At 42.2% G+C, this 20532-nt stretch overlaps 1 protein-coding gene across 3 annotated transcripts; it reads left to right on the forward strand.

The window, feature by feature from the left end:
* The first annotated feature begins 2191 nt into the window (after positions 1-2191).
* Positions 2192-11546, forward strand: LOC109200302 (zinc finger protein 501-like). Of its 3 annotated transcripts, XM_025904987.1 has the most exons (5): positions 2195-2477; positions 4173-4607; positions 5175-5438; positions 9897-10376; positions 10881-11546. In XM_025904987.1, the coding sequence occupies exons 2-5, from the start codon at positions 4436-4438 to the stop codon at positions 11051-11053; spliced, it is 1089 nt and encodes a 362-aa protein (XP_025760772.1). In that variant the 5' UTR covers positions 2195-2477; positions 4173-4435; the 3' UTR covers positions 11054-11546. The 3 variants fall into 3 exon arrangements, with proteins under 3 accessions (XP_019211358.1, XP_019211359.1, XP_025760772.1); XM_019355813.2 differs by having other exon boundaries at positions 2192-2477; positions 9897-11546; XM_019355814.2 differs by having other exon boundaries at positions 2193-2477; positions 5175-5350; positions 10052-11546.
* The last annotated feature ends 8986 nt before the right edge of the window (positions 11547-20532 follow it).

The following is a 20532-nucleotide window of genomic DNA, read 5'->3' on the forward strand; positions in this document are numbered from 1 at the left end:
GGAATGACAATAAAGCCATGTGACTTGATTAAAACTATCAATATTTACTGATCATAGGGCAACCTTTCTAAATTTGGTACACCAGTCAATAAGACATGTTCCAATATATTGGAAATTAAATAATATCTCTCTTTTACACATGGAGCTTTGTTTGGTGCGGTTTAATGACATCAGGTGCCTGAATTACACAACACTTCACCATGGTCCAATCAAACGCCACACATCTTCCTCTTTGTGTGCTGACGTCTCAGTGTGAAAATCTGTTGTTTAGTTCACTGTGGAAAAAATAAATATCTGTAACATTCAGCAGTTTTAAACTATTATAATAATGAGGCCTCAACAGCAAGTGAAAGAACCACACACAGCAGCCCAGCACCTCCTCCTCATACTGGTCACCAGTCTGGTCACAGACGGTTGGGGGATGGCATCGCATTCTTCAACCATTATTTGTTGCCCATCAGCCAGCGTGGTTGTGCAGGTCACAGAATAAGTTGTTTGGCATTGACACAGAACACATACTCACCTCTGCTGCTCAACCCACAAATGCATTTTCCTCACAGATGTGGCTCCATTAAGGTTTCACAGAGGTGAGAGATTCACTGCCAAGAAGCACTGTTACAACAAATAAATGACCAAACACAAATGTCCTTACTTTTTGTGCTAAAATTCTGATTTTATAATATATAAGATTGATATCAGGGCCAGAGCAGATGGACTAGACGCCGAGCAACTTTGGTGGTGACGGATTAGACTGAATTCATTTCATTTCATTACACAAAAACAGAGAGAACAGATTAATGCTGCCATATTTACAGCCTGCACAACAAATTCAAGCATAAAGAACATCAACATGAACCTGTAATAACCGTACATGCACAGTACAGTCACAGCAAATTTGTTTTAATGTCTCAAGTTAAATTGTACTTTACGCAAAACCAGCCTCCTCCTCAGTAATGCTACTATAATTGGTGTAGATGCTCTTAAAGCTCTTGTTAATCAAATAATTAATTAACTGAATAACTGTCGGGCCTGTGGTGATTTTATAATGTTTTCATTTCTTACTTGTTACAAATGAAAATGTTAATATAACATCACATTTGTGGGGCGATGATGAATCTGTAAATCCAAGAATGGTAAATGGCCTGTATTTGTATAGCACGTTACTTAGTCCCTAAGGACCCCAAAGCGCTTTATACTACATTCAGTCATCCACACATTCACACACTGGTGATGGCAAGCTACATTGTAGCCACAGCTGCCCTGGGGCGCACTGACAGAGGCGAGGCTGCCGGACACTGGCGCCACCCAGATGAACCCAAACTGCTCATTAAATAGAAACTATAGCAACAACTCCTGTGACAACAACCTGTGGACACAGCTGCTGTATTAAAAGTTTCTGGGATGAAGAGGACAGGAAGACTTTCACACTGAGGCCTGTCCTGGAGGAAAACACCAAGTTAGCAGCTTTGTTGGAGCAGCTGAAGAAGACTGGACTTCCAGCTGATCACTGCTATGCTGGTCAAGAGAAACTCTGCAGCAGTCAGAAGGGAGACCAGCTTGGACTGAAGCAGGAGGCTGATACCTTCTCATAATTATGAGGAAAGTGACCACAGTGAACCAAAACCCAACAATGAGCAGCTTCGTTCTCTCAGCTCTCCTGAAGCAGAGAAACGAGATCATGAAGAAAGTTAGGATGTAGACTCAGGATCTACTAGAAATGCAGAGCTGAAGAAAAAGCTGATGAAGAAAGAAAAGACAAATATCCAAAAGAACCTGCTGTAGTTTTTGATGCTGTACCAAAAAGTGTCCTCATACTGTTACCAAACTCTGATGTTGGTGATTTAGCCTTCAGTTTAGAAGAATTTATGACAGCTTTATATATTTTTGTCACTTGTGTGTTGAAAGAGAAATATTTAAAGAACCATATTAGTAATATAATTAGTTTTGTTACTGTCTCTGCTTCTAAACACGCCTGCTCTTCCTTATGTAATGATAAACAGCAGGAGAATGCATGAAGGACCTGTGATAAATACTGTATCGATAACAAGGTTAAAGAAGTGTCTTTCAACATATCGCAGATTTGTTGGACCTGTTTACACTGTCTCTATAAGTTTAGGAAACCAAAAACAAACAAACAAACAAACAAAGGCGTCTGCTCAGTCACGTGACCGCACGACAACAAACCACAGCAGAGCACGAGTGGAGGGGGGAGGGGCGACAAGAGGATGGCGACGGTTGGCCGGTTAGGCTGTGAATGGACAGCAGGCGGCAGAGCGAAGTGACGGAAGTGAAATGAGAACAGGAGTAGATGGCGGGAAAGATGATGTAGAGGTGAAATAAGATAAAAACAAAGCGGGAAAGGAGAACAACAAGCAGAGTGAAAGTAAACGGACAGTGAGCGCAGTGTAACCGTGACAACGAGACACGAGGACGGATTTAAAGTGATCATAAAATCGTCTCCAGACGGTCGTCGTTCGGTGAGTGGAACCAGATTCAGCTACAACAGCGATAAATACGCCTGTAGGGAGATTAAGAGTGCTAATATCTGGGCCCGTTGTAGACATGCATATATGAGGGGGCAGACAGAAAAGTAAAGGGGACAACATGGTGGATACGGAGGCGGCAAAGAGATGGGATGGTGGGGTGCTCTAGAAAACAGTTTTTGTCTTGTAATTGGATTGCACTTTGTCAGGCCTCTACCCTAAGATCTGACCACCTTGGGTGTCCCACCTGAAGGCTAAGCTTCTGCTGGTCCAGCTCTTAGTGTCACTGAGGCACGCAAACCCTGACTGAGGGATTTCTGAAAAAATCAAACCTACAGCTCTGCTATCACTTCAGACATAAATGAAGACAGAAAACTAAACAGCAGTGACGTTTGTAGGGTTAGCTAGCTGGGCTAGCTGGTATATAATGACGTGCTACGTGGTGGCTAGCGACACAGTTATGTTAGCATAATATAAACACAGTGAAGCTGGAAGATGAACACTAACTTTTTTCCACTCAATAAACCTGAGGGTTCCCGATGGTTAGGGACAAATGTAATCACATGGCAGGATGCTGTAAACGGACCAAACTTCAGTCAGGAGAACAACTGAGATAATCCATCCACAATACGAGGTTAGTCATTAACATACTGCTGCATGGGCTGGGCTGTAGAGACATCGTAAGGGTTTAAAAACTGAGCTTTAAACTGAACAGTGGTAATAAAAACGGAGAGGGGCCGACAGTGATCACTGACTGTTTTTAGATGCTTGTTCAGATTAAATAGACGTATTTTTGAGTTCGTTAATCGTGAGATAACTATTATGTGGATGTGGTTCAGCAAGGTAAAGACACACGACTCAATAACCTGCTGCCTGATCCATAAGGTAATAATATGGATGTGTATTAATGATGAGAGGGGAAAAAGATATAATAGTTCACAGAACACAGTGTTACTGATATAATGTTCTTATCAGCTGTGACAGCAGGTGTTGGTGAACGATATAAATGCAACGGATGATGAAGAAAAGGCTGAACTTAAAGTAAAGATGCACAGTCTGATCATTTATCTGTAACAGCTAAACAGAGCAGAGATGACGGCCGTGCTAAAAACCCAGAAGTGTGGAAAGAAAATCAGTGTCAGGAGGAGACCTTGACTTACCTTTGACTTTATTTCATTTAAACACACAGTCAGAAATGTTTTGAGGTTATTTAAATAAATATACTATTTGTTTGTAATATTGATTAGTGTGTAATTAAATCTTCCAGTAAATTGATGCGTTCTCATAAACGTGTTGAATGAATCCAGTGTGCATTTTAAAGATAATAGTAAACTAGTTAAAAACCCATCGTATTGTTGGGGAAGACCATGGAGAGAATGAAAACAGATGAAGCTGATTTTTAGATACTAACAGTCTCTTCTCTGGGGATCAGAGTGGGTTTCATGAAGAAAGAGGGACGATGGATAGTTTATTATGTTTGGAATCAGAAATCAGGAAAGCTCAAACAAATAAGAAAATGATGATAGCTGTCTTCTTTAATACAGCCATACAACATGTTATGGAAAGAGAGACTCCTCATTAAACTCAGAAATCTAGGCGTAAATGGCAAATTATACTATTGAATTATAAGACTGATAAAAGAATATAATTATACTTGTTTTTCCTGCTGTTCTCCTGTCCACACTCCAGTCCAGTAGGCGGGATTAATGCACCTGTAAGCTGATTTGTCAAACGCCATCGAAGCCCTGAAGAAGAACGGAGGAGGACAGCACTACTGTGGTAGAGGAGCGGTGTGTGTGCAGACATGGCTGCTGTTGATGAAGCGGACTGAACTTAGAGGAGAGACACAAACTAAAGTATAGATCCACTCACGTCAGTGTGGATCTGACACCAACGTCTGTATCACTTCATCGATGCTTGTATCGATCCGCTCAGCCTGAGTTGAAGCAGCAATGAGTTCAGTTCAGTATCTGAGAGAGTTCATCAAGGAGAGACTAACTGCTGTTTGTGAAGAAATCTTCTCAGAGGTTCAAAAAACCATCGTCCAGTATGAGGAGGAGATCAACCGTCAGCACAGACTGCTGGATATCAGCCGGAAACCCGACAGAAACTCACACATCATAGGTATGGACATGTTTTTAACTCTGTGCTGTTCAAGCTCAGATTCTTCAGTGTGACTGACTTTACTAGAAGAAGTTAAACTGGGTATTTATCAGTGCTGTGGGTCAGTGTCCAGTGATGGACTATGTTGGACTGGTGCAGGTCCATGGTCATCAGGCGTCAGTGTTTTAGATCCTCTGTAAACACTGAGACTGTGCAGTAAAGATCTAGTTAGATGTCAGCAGAAAACACATTTAACAAGTTGTTAACAGACTTCTCTGAAGTTGAAGTGAAGCTTCATTTAAAGAAGGATTTCACACACTGATGTTTTCATGGTGTCACCCTGCAGTTTAGTTTGGTGAACTTTGTGTCTTTGCTCACAGTGAGGAGCTTCAATGCTAACATGTTAGCGTGTAGCTGTGAGTGTATACAACTATTTCCCTGAGCTGTTGTGTGTCTGTGGCTCATAATGGGTCATGTGACAGGCTGATCACCATTTATTCAGGTTTTGATTCATGCTTTATAAAATAGTTTGAGTTTATGTATCAACACATTAGTGATTATTGTTCTTCTGTTTCTTTGTTCTTCAAGATCTACCACAACATCATGACTGTAAGGAAGAGGAGGGTCTGGATGAGCAGCAGGTCTGTAACCAGGAGAGGAACTCCAGTGTGGACCAGGAGGACCCAGAGCCTCCACAGGTTAAAGAGGAACAGGAGGAACCCTGCAGCAGTCAGGAGGGAGAGCAGCTTGGACTGAAGCAGGAGGCTGAAGGCATTATCGTCTGGACTGATGAAGAGCAGCTCAGACTGATGGAGACCATCCGGAAACCTGTGATAAAGTTACACAGAATAGGTATGTAAAACTGTGATGTCTTAATAACACTGAATATGACTCACGGGCGTCACAGTGGAACAGTGGTTACCACTGTTGGCTCACAGCAACAAGGTTTGACTCCACCATGTGTCCGGGCCTTTCTGTGTGGAGTTTGCATGTTCTCCCCTTGTTCACTCTCCAGAGACATGCAGACAGCTGGGTTAGGTTAGTTGATCATTCTAAATTGCCCATAGGTGTGAATGTGAGTGCGAATAGTTGTCTGTCTCTCTGTGTTGGCCCTGCGACAGACTGTTGACCTGTACAGGGTGAAGCCTGCCTCTCCCTGGGATTGGCTCCAGCCCCCCCACCACCCCAGACCCTGATAAGGACAAGTGGGAGAGAATTGATGGATGGATGTCAGATATGGGCTCAAATTGTGGTCATTAATATTTTGTCATTGTAAATCAAATGCGTAGTTGTGAATTCAGTTTTGTAACCTTTAAACCAAAATATCTGAAAATGTTATTGTGATCGAGGATGTCACTTTAAGAGAGACAAATTTGACTTCCTGAACTATGACTGTCTGGGTGATAAGGTCCTGACTCTATGCATCCACAATCTCAACACGGTGTCTGATAAGAACAGATGGCTTATCCACAAAATCCACTTCCACTCATGTATCTTTCATTCACTTATTTATTGAACAGGAATCCGGGTTAAACATCCATACTGTGAGTGAGTGGATTTGGAGTGTAGTAAAATGCTGCATGCTGTGTGGTGAAGTGAGTGTGTGGTTTCTGTTGGGAAAGCACAAGTCTTAAGTTTTACATGAACAGAATGAATTAAATGTGTAATACAACAATGCAAACAATACTGTGTAAAACATTTACCCAACATAAGGGAGTATCAACAAAAGCAAATTTTACTATTTACATCAATCCTAACTGGACACTTTACACAAGGGCAAACACGAGAAATTAGTGACGGCCCTTTAACCCTCTGGGGTCGACAGACGTGCCGGCGCATCAAAATCACATGACCAATTTAAGACGACACAGCAGCAAGATGCAGCGACCCAGAGTCTCCCTTTCACTGTGGGTTGAAAGTGTGGACTTCAAACTAGTGATGGTGAGATGAAGCCTGGTGGTGAACTGAAGCTTTCCATCCAACTGGTCGACTCCTGGTTTGAAGCATTGTGATGATTCATTTGCTCTACTGCGCTATCAAGTGGACGATTCAAGAGAAACAGGCTCAATGATTATAATGATGTGATGTGTAAACCTCTAAACTGAGTAAATAAATTGTTTTCATGGTTATTTATCCCGAATATTGTCTCAGTATGTCTGATACGAAAGAGAAAGTGGAAACTATCAGGACAGAGTTTTGGTATGATTGTGTAACTGTGTAATCATGTTTACATTGGGATGCAAAAGTTTGGGCAACCTTGTTAATAGTCATTATTTCCCTGTATAAATCGTTGGTTGTTACAATAAAAAATGTCAGTTAAATATATCATATAGGAGACACACACGGTGATATTTGAGAAGTGAAATGAAGTTTATTGGATTTACAGAAAGTGTGCAATAATTGTTTAAACAAAATCAGGCAGGTGCATAAATTTGGGCACCACAAAAAAGAAATGAAATCAATATTTAGTAGACCTGCCTTTATCAGAAATTACAGCCTCTAAACGCTTCCTGTAGGTTCCAATGAGAGTCTGGATTGTGGTTGAAGGTATTTTGGACCATTCCTCTTTACAAAACATCTCTAGTTCATTCAGGTTTGATGGCTTCCGAGCATGGACAGCTCTCTTTAACTCACACCACAGGTTTTCAATAACATTCAGGTCTGGGGACTGAGATGGCCATTGCAGAACGTTGTACTTGTTCCTCTGCATAAATGCCTTAGTGGATTTTGAGCAGTGTTTCGGGTCGTTGTCTTGATAATGCGGGATGGAAGGATATCATGCATAGAATTTGAGCTTCTCGATCGTTCAATTAATCCCTTAAGAGTAGGGAGTGATAACACCTCAAAGTGAGAAAAGGTCGACATGAATCCTAAAACCGGAACAGGATTCAACACGAGAGTGAGGGTGTAAAGCCTTCAGTAATTAAACTTTTCCAATAAAATGATTAATAAATTGCTCAGGCCGATCCAGGACAGGGATTTATCACTAAATTACAAATTTTGAATAACATTCAGGTAGGGCTGCACGATTTTGCAAAAAATGAGAATCACGATTTTTTTGCTTAGAATTGAGATCACGATTCTCTCACGATTTTCTTTTCCAATATAAATATTAATAGCACTTATTAACTGCACATCAACTTCGTAACAGTTGAAACTGAACATAAAAACAATAAATAAACATAAAAACAATAAATGCCTCACATTTTGTCGTTGCCGCAAAATGTTGTACTGCTTGAAATTCCGTCTCCACCGTTGCTAGACACTGCGTGTATAGAGCAGGTAGTGCAACAATAGAGAAATAGTTGCGGGACGGCACTGTGTAGCGTTTGTCTAGGGCAGGGGTCAGCAACCTTTAACACCCAAAGAGCCATTTGGACGCGATTTCCACACGAAAGAAAACTCTGGGAGCCGCAAATACTTTTTGACATCTAAAATGAACATAACACTGTATATATTGGGTTTTTTTTTTACCTTTATGCTTTGTGTGAACAACTGAGGTGTGTTGCTTAAATGCATGAAGTGCTACAGAGAAAATTACATTTTATTTATGTAATTAACACATTTTGAACTTTGCAAAATTCCGCCTAACTATGTATTGTACCTGGTTAATGTGTGTGGTGGGGCGTGGACTGCAGCGCCGCTGCAGGGGAGGCGGACGCACCTTAGCGGTACCCGCAATCACGCCTCGCCGCCTTAACGTCTGTGCCACCTATGCTGTTGTGTTGGTGTGTGTCGGGCTGCGAGCTTTAACACCGGCTGTATGCGTAAAGCAACCGTGTGTGAAAAGTGGTCAATAAAAAGATGCTGAAAAGCGTGTTCATGGAAACATAGTCGGGTCTGCCGTGATATGTTTACAATGGGACTTCCGCTCCTGAACCTCTGTGCACAGCGTCTGTTGTACGATCGGGGCTGTACGAAGTCACTTTCATCTTTACGCACGACTGTAAGCTGTCGTCTGTGAGGCGTGAACGTGTTTGTTTTTGGAGAACAGCTGCTGACATAATGTGGATCCGAAGATCCATAATTGGCCTACCTGGGGTTGGCGGGCGTTTCGGCGGGTATATCGGCTTCCGCAAGTGTGACGCTTATTTTGATCGATCAAAAACTAATAGAATATAATTTTATATTTATATTTCAATATCACAATAATCTTCCAATTTAGAACTACGAGTTAAAAAAAGAACTAACATAAATAAAATAGACTTTAGCTAATTACTTACAAAAAATTATTTATTTCCCCGACCCACGCGGAGCCGTAGAAGGACTAAAGATCCGCATGCGGCTCCGGAGCCGCAGGTTGCCGACCCCTGGTCTAGGGTGTTGATCATTTTCCTAAATCCCTCGTTTTGCACAGTGTTGATGGGAGCCATATCTTTAGCCAGGTGATAAGTAATAGCCTCCGTAATTTCTTTGTGCCTGCGGGAGTTCGACGTGTATAGGGAAGCGCTGTATAAGGTTCCCGTTATTGATGTTTGGGTGGTTGACCGGGACAGATTTTCTCCTGTCACTTTCTCGTCATCCCTGACGTGTTCTCCGTTGTTTCTTTCCTGCCAATTTGAGCATCACACGGCACAGCTTCTGTATCACGTGGTATAAGGCTCCGCCCTTGTCATTTGTTGAGCAGGAAGAGTGAGCGCTTGTTTTCATGCAGGTTATGTCCCGGATCAAAATGCGGTACAATTGTCGTTGTCTTTTTTTTTTGTTTTGTTTTCTTTTTTTTAAATCGTTGTCATTTGGAAATGAGATCGCACGTAAGTATGAATCGAGATCGCGATTTTCTAATGATTAATCGTGCAGCCCTACATTCAGGGGTTGTGGCTGTTAGTCTCAATAATATCTGATAGGAAAGCTGCTTTAGCTGCCTTAACACAATTCTGGTACAGGAAGCGGCTCCTACAAAGAATGCCATAGGATATCTGAAGCCTATCTTTCTTGGTTAGATTTGAACAGTTTACAGGTCTGGGTAAGTATGAATAAATATTGTATTCTGTTTTGGAAAATATGGAATTCAGAATTTCTAAACCCAAATTTATCAGACAAGAAGAGAGTTTTCATGGCATTTCAAGCACAGTCAAAACGTTTACCACTGTGTGAAAGAGCTGTGCCCCAGCATGCCTTCTTATAACTTTTGCCAATCCAGACATCCACATTCATTTACCAAAAAAACCCAATATCTATTGATCATCTATTGAACATCTATCTATGAATTTGAACTTTGAACTTTGCTAATAAGAGTGTCAGAACTAAAAACAGTAAATATTTTCTCAAATGTTTGTTTTGCTATCATTTTTCCCCTTGTGCCTTCAGATGTCCAACAGCAGCATGCTTTTGAGGAAGAGGAGATTTTTACCGACCAGCAGGTCTGTAACCAGGAGAGGAACTCCAGTCTGGACCAGAAGGAGCCAGAGCCTCCACAGATTAAAGAGGAACAGGAGGGAGAGCAGCTTGGATTGAAGCAGGAGGCTCATGTCTTCATGGTGACACCCGCTTACGAGGAAAGTTCCCACAGTGAACCAGAACCAAACAGTGAGCAGCTCCTTCCTCACAGCTCTCCGGAAGCAGAGAGCCGAGATCATGAAGGAAATCGGCATGTGCACTCAGGATCTACTAGAATTGCAGAGCAGAAGAACAGACACAGAAAGAGAAGTCGCAGTCAGAGAGTAGATAACACTCCTGTGTCAGCGGGTCAAAGTAGAAAGGACACAAAGAACAAGTCTGTACAATGTGACGTGTGTGGAAAAACTTTGCAGAATAAATACATGACTACACATCTAAGACTTCACACAGGTGAGAAGCCGTATTCTTGTAGCATATGTGGGAAAAGATTTGCTGACCCATCAGCGTTCAGAATACACAAGAGAATTCACACAGGTGAGAAACCGTATTCCTGTAGCACATGTGGGAAAAGACTTGCTCACTCATCAGGGCTCATAAAACACACGAGAATTCACACAGGTGAGAAGCCGTATTCCTGTAGCATATGTGGGAAAAGATTTGCTGACCCATCAGTGTTCAAAAAACACGCGAGAATTCACACAGGTGAGAAGCCCTATTCTTGTAGCACATGTGGGAAAAGATTTGTTACCTCATCAGCGTTGAAAACACACACAAGAATTCACACAGGTGAGAAACCGTATTCTTGTAGCACCTGTGGGAAAAGACTTGCTGCCTCATCAGCATTCAAAACACACACGAGAATTCACACAGGTGAGAAACCGTATTTTTGTAGCACATGTGGGAAAAGATTTGTTACCTCATCAGCGTTGAAAACACACACGAGAATTCACACAGGTGAGAAGCCGTATTCTTGTAGCACATGTGGGAAAAGATTTGTTACCTCATCAGGGCTCATAAAACACATGAGAAGTCACACAAGTGAGAAACCATATTCTTGTAGCACCTGTGGGAAAAGATTTGCCCAGAGGATACACTTAAAGAAGCACATGAGAATTCATACTGGTTAAAATGTTCATACTTATAAAATGTGGGGAAACCGTGAGTCATTGGTGAACACCTGAGATGATCCATATTAAAGTCAATATTTTAGATCCAAAACAGTAAAGACATCTCGGGGTTGTTTGTTCAGTTTATTACCATATTCTTTTATTTACAAGAAAACTTTAAGATTAAAGTTACACTTTAATCTTACACTTGTTAAGCAGAACAGTATGCTCCTGTTCTGCTGGTTCATTGTTAAATTTAATTCATTGTTTAAATTTAATTCATTGTTAAATTCCATTGATTTAAGTGTTGTTCATGTGTTTTTAGGGTTTATTAAGATTTTAAGATTTTTGTCTTACAAAGATGTAATCTCAAATGTGTGAAAGCAGCATAACAGAGTGTTCTGCCTTATTTTACAAAAGTTTTTCTTTGTTTCTGACAGTGGTGTTCTATCAGGACAAGCTTGCACTGTCAAATTTAAAACAATACTGATAAATTAAAATGTGCCAAAATAAAGCAATGTCTCTCCTTTAATTCCAGACAGCGCTATCATAAAGCTCCTCACCTTCATTTAATATTTAATCTATTTATATTACTGCCATCTTGTGGCTGCAGGTGGTTATTGTCACTGAAAGCTGTTCTTCTTTCATGTGTAGTACTCAATTTAAAATATTACTGCTTACCTTCAAAACTATTCATAAATTAGCTCAGAGTTATCTTAGTGAACGTCTTAGGCCACATTCTCCTGCTAGAACACTTAGATCTGCTATGAACTACTTCCGGCGCAAGCTAGAGGGGTGACCATGCATTTGCTCTGGCTGCCCCCGTACTGTGGAATAACCTCCCTCTCGGTATCTGCGCCTCTCATTCTATTGCATTGTTTAAATCACGACTGAAGACCCACTTATTCAATCTTGCCTTTCCTTGTAGTTAACATTTCACTTGTGATTTTACATTATGTACTTTTATGCTTATTTTAATTCTTTGTTTGATATGTATCTGCTGCTTCTCCTATGTATCAGTGACAGCCATCTGCTTGCATACCTAGTACTTGCTTTGGTCCTATTTCTATTTACCTTTCTTTTATTCTCTATGTCTACTTGTTAAGCACCTTGGTATACCCTTGGTTTTTAGGTGTGCTTTATAAGTAAAGTTTATTATCATTATTAATATTATTATTATTATAATATTTAATATTTAAATATTTGCCTATTTTACTTCATCTCATATGTCATTGTACTAAATTTGAGCAACCCTAAGCTTAATGCAGATTACTTTTAACAACTGGTTAAATTAATGGTCTGGAGCACAGGCTGTTGTTGATCAGGGCAATCTAAAGAATCATCTAAACATTTTGTGTCAGCAAGGGGTGGGGGAAAGCCATTCACCAGAGCATAGCTTAACTGCTGCCGATGTGGGCTGGCCTTCTCCACACGCTCTTCAAGGCTGCTGTGTTTTCTGAAAATTTCTAAGATTTTAATCTCTTGGTCAAAGGAGTTTGCAAAGAAAAGCATCTGGACTTCTTTAAGTTGCTTGAAGACGTTTCACCTCTCATCCGAGAAGCTTCTTCAGTTCTAAGGTCAAATGGCCGAGAGTCCCAGAGAGTCCCAACACTCTCAAGGAAAAGAAAGACAACGCAGGAAATTTCACACCTTGCTTTCAAAAACCCACACTCCTCAGTCTGAAACCACACAACTCAGAGAAGAAAACACACCTGAAGACAGTCGGGAGAAATGGGTAAAGAACTTTTCAGACCGGAATCTCACTGAACCTGAAAAGAGGGTTTTAGCCAAAGGACTCAGTTTCGCCATTTCTCCGCAACAGCTGCCCATAGTGGACCTCATCACAGCCACAGAAACCGCCATACGGATTAATAAATTATCACAGACAGAAGCAGAGCAAATCAGGATGAAAGTCTCAGCCACCCTCTCCAGTGCGAAAGTCCCTCCGTCTAACCTTACACTACAAGAAAAGAAGGCCGTCGCTTCCCTGAGCAAAGACCACAACATCACTATATTACCAGCGGATAAGGGAAGGTGCACCGTGGTCCTAAACACAACAGATTACCACACGAAGATCACTACTCTCCTCAGTGACAACAACACCTACGAAGCTTTAAAACGAGACCCCACAAGCAGCTACAAAAAGAAATAGCTTGCCTTCAAGACCTTGAAAAGGACAAAATCATTGACCGCCTCACATATCACCGCCTTTATCCAGGGGATGCCATACCCTGCATTTATGGACTTCCTAAAATCCACAAGGAAGGGGTCCCACTCAGACCCATAGTCAGTAGCATAAACTCAGCCACTTATAACATTGCGAAACACCTTGCTACCATCCTTGCACCTCTCGTGGGGAACACCCCACATCACATCAAGAACTCCACCGACTTCACCGACAAGGTCCAGAAACTTACCCTGGATCCAGATGAAACCATGGTGTCCTTTGATGTAGTCTCTCTCTTCACTTGCATACCCACCACGGAAGCAGTGGAGACTGTCAGAAAACGACTACAAGAAGACAGCTCCTTGGAAGACAGGACCAACTTCACACCCGATCAGATTTGCACACTGTTAGACCTCTGCCTTACCACAACATACTTCAAATACAACGAGGGCTTCTACAGACAAAAACATGGCTGTGCCATGGGCTCCCCTGTGTCACCTATTGTAGCCAACCTTTACATGGAGGAAGTGGAAAGAAAGGCTCTTGGCTCTTTTAAAGGGAGAGTACCCAGCCACTGGTACAGATATGTAGACGACACCTGGGTCAAAATCAAGACACAAGAAGTGGAATCCTTCACTGCGCACATTAACGCTGTGGATAAAAACATCAAGTTCACCAGGGAAGACACAAAGGATAACTGCTTGCCTTTCCTGGACTGCGCTGTGCACATTGAAGAGAATGGCAACCTCAACATTGAAGTTTACCGGAAGCCCACACACACAGACCAGTACCTCCTCTTTGACTCCCATCACCCTCTGGAACACAAACTTGGAGTAATTAGGACCCTACACCACCGGGCAGAACTTGTTCCCTCTAACCCTGAGGGAAAAAAGAAGGAACACACACATGTAAAGGAAGCACTGAAAACATGTGGTTATCCTAACTGGGCGTTCATAAAGTCAGCAAAGATGCACAGAAAAGAAGATCAGACACCAGCGAGGGAGGATAAGAAAGACAGACGCAACAACGTTGTCATCCCCCATGTAGCCGGTGTATCAGAGAAACTCAGGAGAGTTTTCTCCAAGCACGACATCCCAGTGTACTTCAGACCCAGCAACACACTCAGACACAAACTGGTTCACCCGAAAGACAAAACTCCGAAACACAGACTGAACAACGTGGTGTATGCTGTACAGTGCAGCGAGGAATGCCCAGACCTCTACATTGGAGAGACCAAACAGCCACTTCACAAGCATATGGCACAACATAGAAGAGCCACCTCCACAGGACAAGACTCAGCAGTCCATCTGCATCTTAAGGATAAAGGTCACTCTTTCGAGGATGCCAATGTTCACATATTGGACAGAGAGGACAGATGGTTTGAAAGAGGAGTGAAAGAGGCCATCTATGTCCACTGTGAGCGACCATCTTTGAACAGAGGCGGTGGTTTACAACACCAACTGTCTGCCATCTATAATCCAGTTTTGAGTTCCCTCCCCAGACGCCTTAACGCCCACTCACATCCTGGGCCATCTGACCTCAGGAATTCACATGACAAGGTGGGGCCAGGTTTCACAATGAGCTCACCCGAAACCCTGGCTGATTAGGTCCCACACCCGCTTTCACACCTTGGCGCATGTGATTAGAGGATCACCAGGGGGTCCTTTGTCCCTCCTTGGGGGGAGTCTCCCACTGGGTTTAAATCTGGGACTCTCGGCCATTTGACCTTAGAACTGAAGAAGCTTCTCGGATGAGAGGTGAAACGTCTTCAAGCAACTTAAAGAAGTCCAGACGCTTTTCTTTGCAAACTCCTTTGACTACGATGACCTGGATGACTGAAACCCTCACAGACATATTTGAATCTCTTCCATTTATAAGCCTGCGATTAACTGCACGGCTCAGGTCCGCGTGAAACCTGCGCGACCGTGCTCGCGTGAACCCGCGCAGCTAAGGAGCCATCGCTCTCTTTTGTTTAAATACTTTGCGCTGCCAGCAGCGAAGTCCAGTCTGTCAAACTCTGACGCACTCTTAGTTGCTTAGGAACCCATGATAACAACAACAGTCGGCGTCACAGACCACGTGTTCTACTCCGCACTTACTCACACAAACACACTCAACACAACAACAACAACACAAAATAGGCCTATAACTTTCCCCAGCCTGCGTGAACCCGCACGGCCATTGAGCTCCTGGACTCGCGTGTACCCGCGCAGTCACTGAGCTTCACCTGCCTGCGTGAAACCGCACGGCATAGGCCCGCGTGAAACGGCGCGGCCGTACAATTAAGGAGCCGTCGCTCTCTTTTTTATAAGCCTGCGTGAAACCGCACGGCTCAGGTCCGCGTGAAGAGCCGTCCATCTAAACAAAAGGCACTTAGACTAAAACACGTTTATCCTACCATAAAACAATAAGACAAGGTACGACCTCTCCCGTGCTCCTGGAATGTGGGGGGTGAATACCAGAATGCTCTGGAATGCACACAAAGCCTTTTACAGCCTACTGAAGATGACACATCCTATCACTACACAATCGATTATACACCTCTATGTATATGGCATCAATATTTCTAAGCATAAATGACAATCACAATACAAAAACCTAACAGCATATCTGCCCTTTGGTTTCACCTGCACAAGTGCTGAGGTAGGTCTCCCTGCAGAATCGTTTTTCCCTTCGTCAAAGGCAGCGCTGGGGTCTTCAAATCACGGACAAACAGTATCCCACATTCTTGATTTTTAGTCCACAAACACTTCTTGTAATGGCTAACTACTCCTGACATTTTGGAGATATACATACTATACTATACTTTATACAGTAAAGTTACAGCGGGATACAAATAACATCAAGCTGATCGTGACGATTTGTTCCCCCAGTTCAAATCACGGACAAACAGTATCCCACAGCTGGTTATGTTTTTAAACCCATTTTGAACAGAGAGACATTTTTTGAAAAATGTATTGATCACAATGTTGAATATTATTACACAGGAAAAAAAACAAGAACACGTAAAATAATCACATCGTGACGCCTCTGCCTTTGTAAATAGAGGGACAGTAACTGCGTGCGTCTATGTAAGCGTGTAAAACCTGCAGATAGTCAGATTAACAGTATTTTGTCTCCATCTGCCATTCTGCAATTCATCTCATGTAAACAATAGCGTGACGTGAAAAAAGGCACATACCTTTGACGTTGCGTGACGAACTCTGTATTCCTTGTCCACACATAAACGCAAAAAACGAGTTTTCAGTGATTCGAAATGCCGTTTACGTCTGAACGAAAAAGCTGCGTTTTCAAAAATACCCGTGTAGGTGTGGACGTAGCGTAACAGAGTTATTATTTGTCTTGTACAACAAAGGCGCAGCAAAAAAAGTTTGGGAACCGCTGGACTAGAAAGACAGCAGATTTCTCCTGTTTTGGCTTCCCTTCATTCCCTTCATACAAACCTCTTCTACTGTGACAGGTGTGAAGGAAAAGGTATCAGTAACCAGGAACTACGAGCAGAGTTGTGTGCAAGAGGTTTACCATCAGATACTGTGCTGAACAAAGAACAAGAAGCAACAAAGTGTTTGTTAAAGCAACATTTCAGTTTTGTCTGACACAGGAGTGGAGTCGATATTTAAGTGAGGAGGTAGCTCTGAGGAGTCACAGCTGGCAGAGACACTTTATAGTTTGCCAAAACCTCCTACGGTCGTTTGGACTGTCAGTCGTTAAAGTAAAAAATGGTCACATTGGATCTTGATGATGGAGGCAGTAATCCGATTACACAGCTAATGAAAACGTAGCCAATCGGCATCAGAGCCAGACTTCCTGCCCAGGCCTGGTTTCTCTCATGTAGGAGATCGGCCGGTACTGAACCAAACCAGGCCTGTCCCGACCTTTCACCCTGACCTGGCAAAAAGGGGCGTGTCTGTCCACAAAGTAGACACAACTCTCCTGTAAATATTCCCAAACTGACATTGTCAGCCTGTTTAATACGACCCCAGTTAAAACTGATGCGGGGCTCGGAGCGTGAGATTTTAGTTTCTCACAGCACCAACTATGCAGTGATCACTCAGGTCGTTGGCAAAAACTACAGATGTGGAAAACTTACGCAGCATATTAGTTAAAAAAGGTCAATAAGAGCAGATTTATCTGGGTGTTTAGGATCAAGGCGTGTGAGGCTTTAAATAATTTGAGTTAATTTTAAAAACAAGCAGCGTGCCTTAAAATCATCAGACACAGAAGAAAGCCAGTCCCAATGAAAATCATCCATCTGAAAGACGTCATTAAAATGCAGTTCAGATAAAAGTTGAACCAGAGACGGTGATGTGCTGGGGGAAGCAGATGGAGGCTGATAGCAGCCAACAACAGTCTGATTTCCAAACAGATCAATAGTTAAGCCCAAGATTTCAAATCGCTGAGGTGCAGATCGAGAGAACAAGACTTGAGCAGCAAGACAGAGCTTCACATAAACTTCCAGACCTCCGCCTTTTCTGGGACAGTCTGAGTGCTAAATGTTAAATCCATCAGTTGCTACGTTGTAATCCAGTAAAGACTTGGAAAGTCTCAGAAACAACAATGATACCAGCACCGGTTGAACAGGCCCAGATTCCAATCATATCCATGTTAGGAAGCACACGACGTGATGCATGTGTGACCCAGACAGTTTTTAACATCTGCTGGTGTTTCACATTCAGCCAGAGGCCCAGGGTTAGGTTGGATACCAGACAATAATAAAAGCATCGTTATTAGACTCCAGAGCTCGTATTATAGCTGACACCACATGTAGAGTTTAAGTTCACACAGAGACGATGACATTTTTCTAACACCAGCAAACAATAAACAAGAAATGTAACAAGAGTTTCAGAAGAAGCTGTTTTACAGAGAAATGATTCCCTGAAGACAAAATTATTATTATCATCCTTTATTTCTCCAGGTGAAAATTGAATTGAGATTAAAAATGTTGTTTTCAAGAGAGACCTGGCATCATGGCAGAAAGAGTCACAAATACATAATAATTCAAACAAATACAAAATAGGAAAAACATTCGACATAAACTTCATAAAGTTTCATTAACAGACTTTGAACAATGGACTTCAAACTTCCCCCAAAACAACAGAAACACATTTGAAGATAATGACATTTATCCCTCTAAAGAATGACTTAGACTACGATTAAATATGAATGAGAACATGTTCATAAATGGATGAAACCAAAGATTTCATCAATCCCTGATTTAGAGACAACAGAACCTTTGGTTTGATTTCACAAGATAAGAATGACGACTGAGTTGGAAGATTGTTTTATGTTTAGTCAAATCTTTCATACATAAAGTCGGATTACAAAATCATCCCCTAAGTTTGTTGTTTTACTCAAAGAATTGAAATTATAGAGAAAATCTGTGAAATAACTTAAAGAAAACAAACCACAAAAACTCTATGATACTCTAAATCCCCTGGTTTAGGTCGGCAACCTTTCTGATGATGAGTGCATCTAAAATTTCCTCAGAAGTCAGTGTGCCATATGATTGCATTAGCAATAAATTACACACTATATAGAACAACTTTATAGAATTATATTTGTTGGCAGATGTTGGCAGCTATTAGCGAATAGTTATCAGCTATTTAGAAACAAAACAAAAAGACTTTTTATCCATAACAGCAAATGAACTGTACAACAGAAAATACAAATGCTATTTATTGTCTCCTCACAACAATGATAAGAAAAATAAACTGGGCCAATATGGCATGTTTGTTAAAACAGGGACACACATGTTAATGTGATCTCTGGTCTCCCACTCAGAGACACAGGTCTCTGAGTGTCCAGCATTCAGACCTGAGGACTCTCTTCATGTGAGAGAAAATCTGCTCACACAGATCCAAAAAGGGAAACCTGTTTCTCCATCAGCTGTTCAGCTCTGATGATTCAGTAAGGACATCTCCTGGTTTCATCGTCATGTTTCGCTCTCACCACATATCCAAACCGACATCATGACCAGCAGCTTTACAGCTGTGGCTCCAGCAAACATCAGCTGATACTAGAAATTAATATTAAATAAATTCTAACAACAGCTGATCAAGCTTAAACGTGCTGCTGTTTATCCGCTGGTCTCCTCTTTCTAGCGCAAAGTCAGCGAGAAACAAACAAGAGAGAAAAGCCGATCAGCTGATCATTGATCAGTTTCATGGTCCCTGAATGCAATTGACACCCTTTTCTCAATGAGAAGTCTGGGCTCGGGTGAACCTGAGTGTTGAAGATATCTACCTATTTGGAACCATGACAACAGGGTTCTTGCTGATCGGAGCTGGCTTGGCCCTGACTTATCGAAGATTAAAGAAAGCGGAATCGGCTGTTCAAACCCCCACAAGGCTGCCCGCTGGGATTGAATCGATGGGACGAGTGGTGAGTTCTCAAAATGGGCTCATTGAGTGCAGCACAGATAAGATCATGGAGAAGCTCACGGCTCTCCAACGGGAGATTGAGAGACCAGTGTCGGACTGTTAGAACAGCTTTGAAATTCATATGAGTTGTTCGCACTAAAGTAAAAACCACCATCACTTCATGCAGATGCCACTTCGGCTCCAGCTGCGGTCTCAAGGCTGGAGCTGAACAACAACACCCTGATAGTGGACTGTGTTTAGACTGTTCTTCCCATTCTATGCAAGGCCACCTGGGTTCGCTGGAAGACTGTTTACTTAGGCTGGCAGGGTGAAGGACACTGTCTCAGCTGAACTCTGGACACACACACTGATACACACTCATCCCCCCTCCCTTTCCAGACGCCTTCGACAGTGACGGGAATAACGGCGTTACAAGTAACGGCGTTACTAACGGCATTACTTTGTTCAGTAACGAGTAATCTAACTAATTACTATTCCTATCGTTACAACGCCGTTACAATTACTAACAAGGAAACTATTTTTCAACAAACAGACGGTTGAAGCTGTGTCCAGTTTACCGCATCTTATATCAGCTGCAGGAAGTAGCTGTAAGTAATCTGGACGCTACAGCTTTAAGCAGCTGCGCGCTCCCGCGGACGGTAATCACGATCACTGTCTAGCACAACACCTGGAGCTCAGGGGGCAAAACAATCGAGTGCTGCTGTTTGACTGAGGAAGAATAAAGTGGTCGTGGTAAGTCAATCACATGACCACTTAAAGACAAAGCAACACTGTGATATATACCAGTTTATAAACTGTGTTGATAGGCCACGTAAAACCAGAGTCGTGATAAACAAGATATAGGCGGCGTTTTTTCCTCAATAGTTTCGTCACGTTAGCGCTAGCAAGCACTCTCTGCTTATGAGCAAAAAAACAAAACAAAACAGGGAAAGTTTTGGGGGGGGAGAGAGAGA

The sequence above is a fragment of the Oreochromis niloticus genome, unplaced genomic scaffold, assembly GCF_001858045.2.
Source record: "Oreochromis niloticus isolate F11D_XX unplaced genomic scaffold, O_niloticus_UMD_NMBU tig00007934_pilon, whole genome shotgun sequence".
In the NCBI taxonomy this organism is placed as follows: Eukaryota; Metazoa; Chordata; class Actinopteri; order Cichliformes; family Cichlidae; genus Oreochromis; species Oreochromis niloticus.

What these genes read in the sequence shown, in the direction of transcription:
- LOC109200302 (XM_019355813.2), top strand. Translation starts at nt 4,436, where the DNA reads ATGAGTTCAGTTCAGTATCTGAGAGAGTTCATCAAGGAGAGACTAACT. An exon ending in CAGAAACTCACACATCATAG is followed by an intron (nt 4,608 to 5,174) that starts GTATGGACATGT and finishes TTGTTCTTCAAG; the next exon opens with ATCTACCACAACATCATGAC. An exon ending in GATAAAGTTACACAGAATAG is followed by an intron (nt 5,439 to 9,896) that starts GTATGTAAAACT and finishes TTGTGCCTTCAG; the next exon opens with ATGTCCAACAGCAGCATGCT.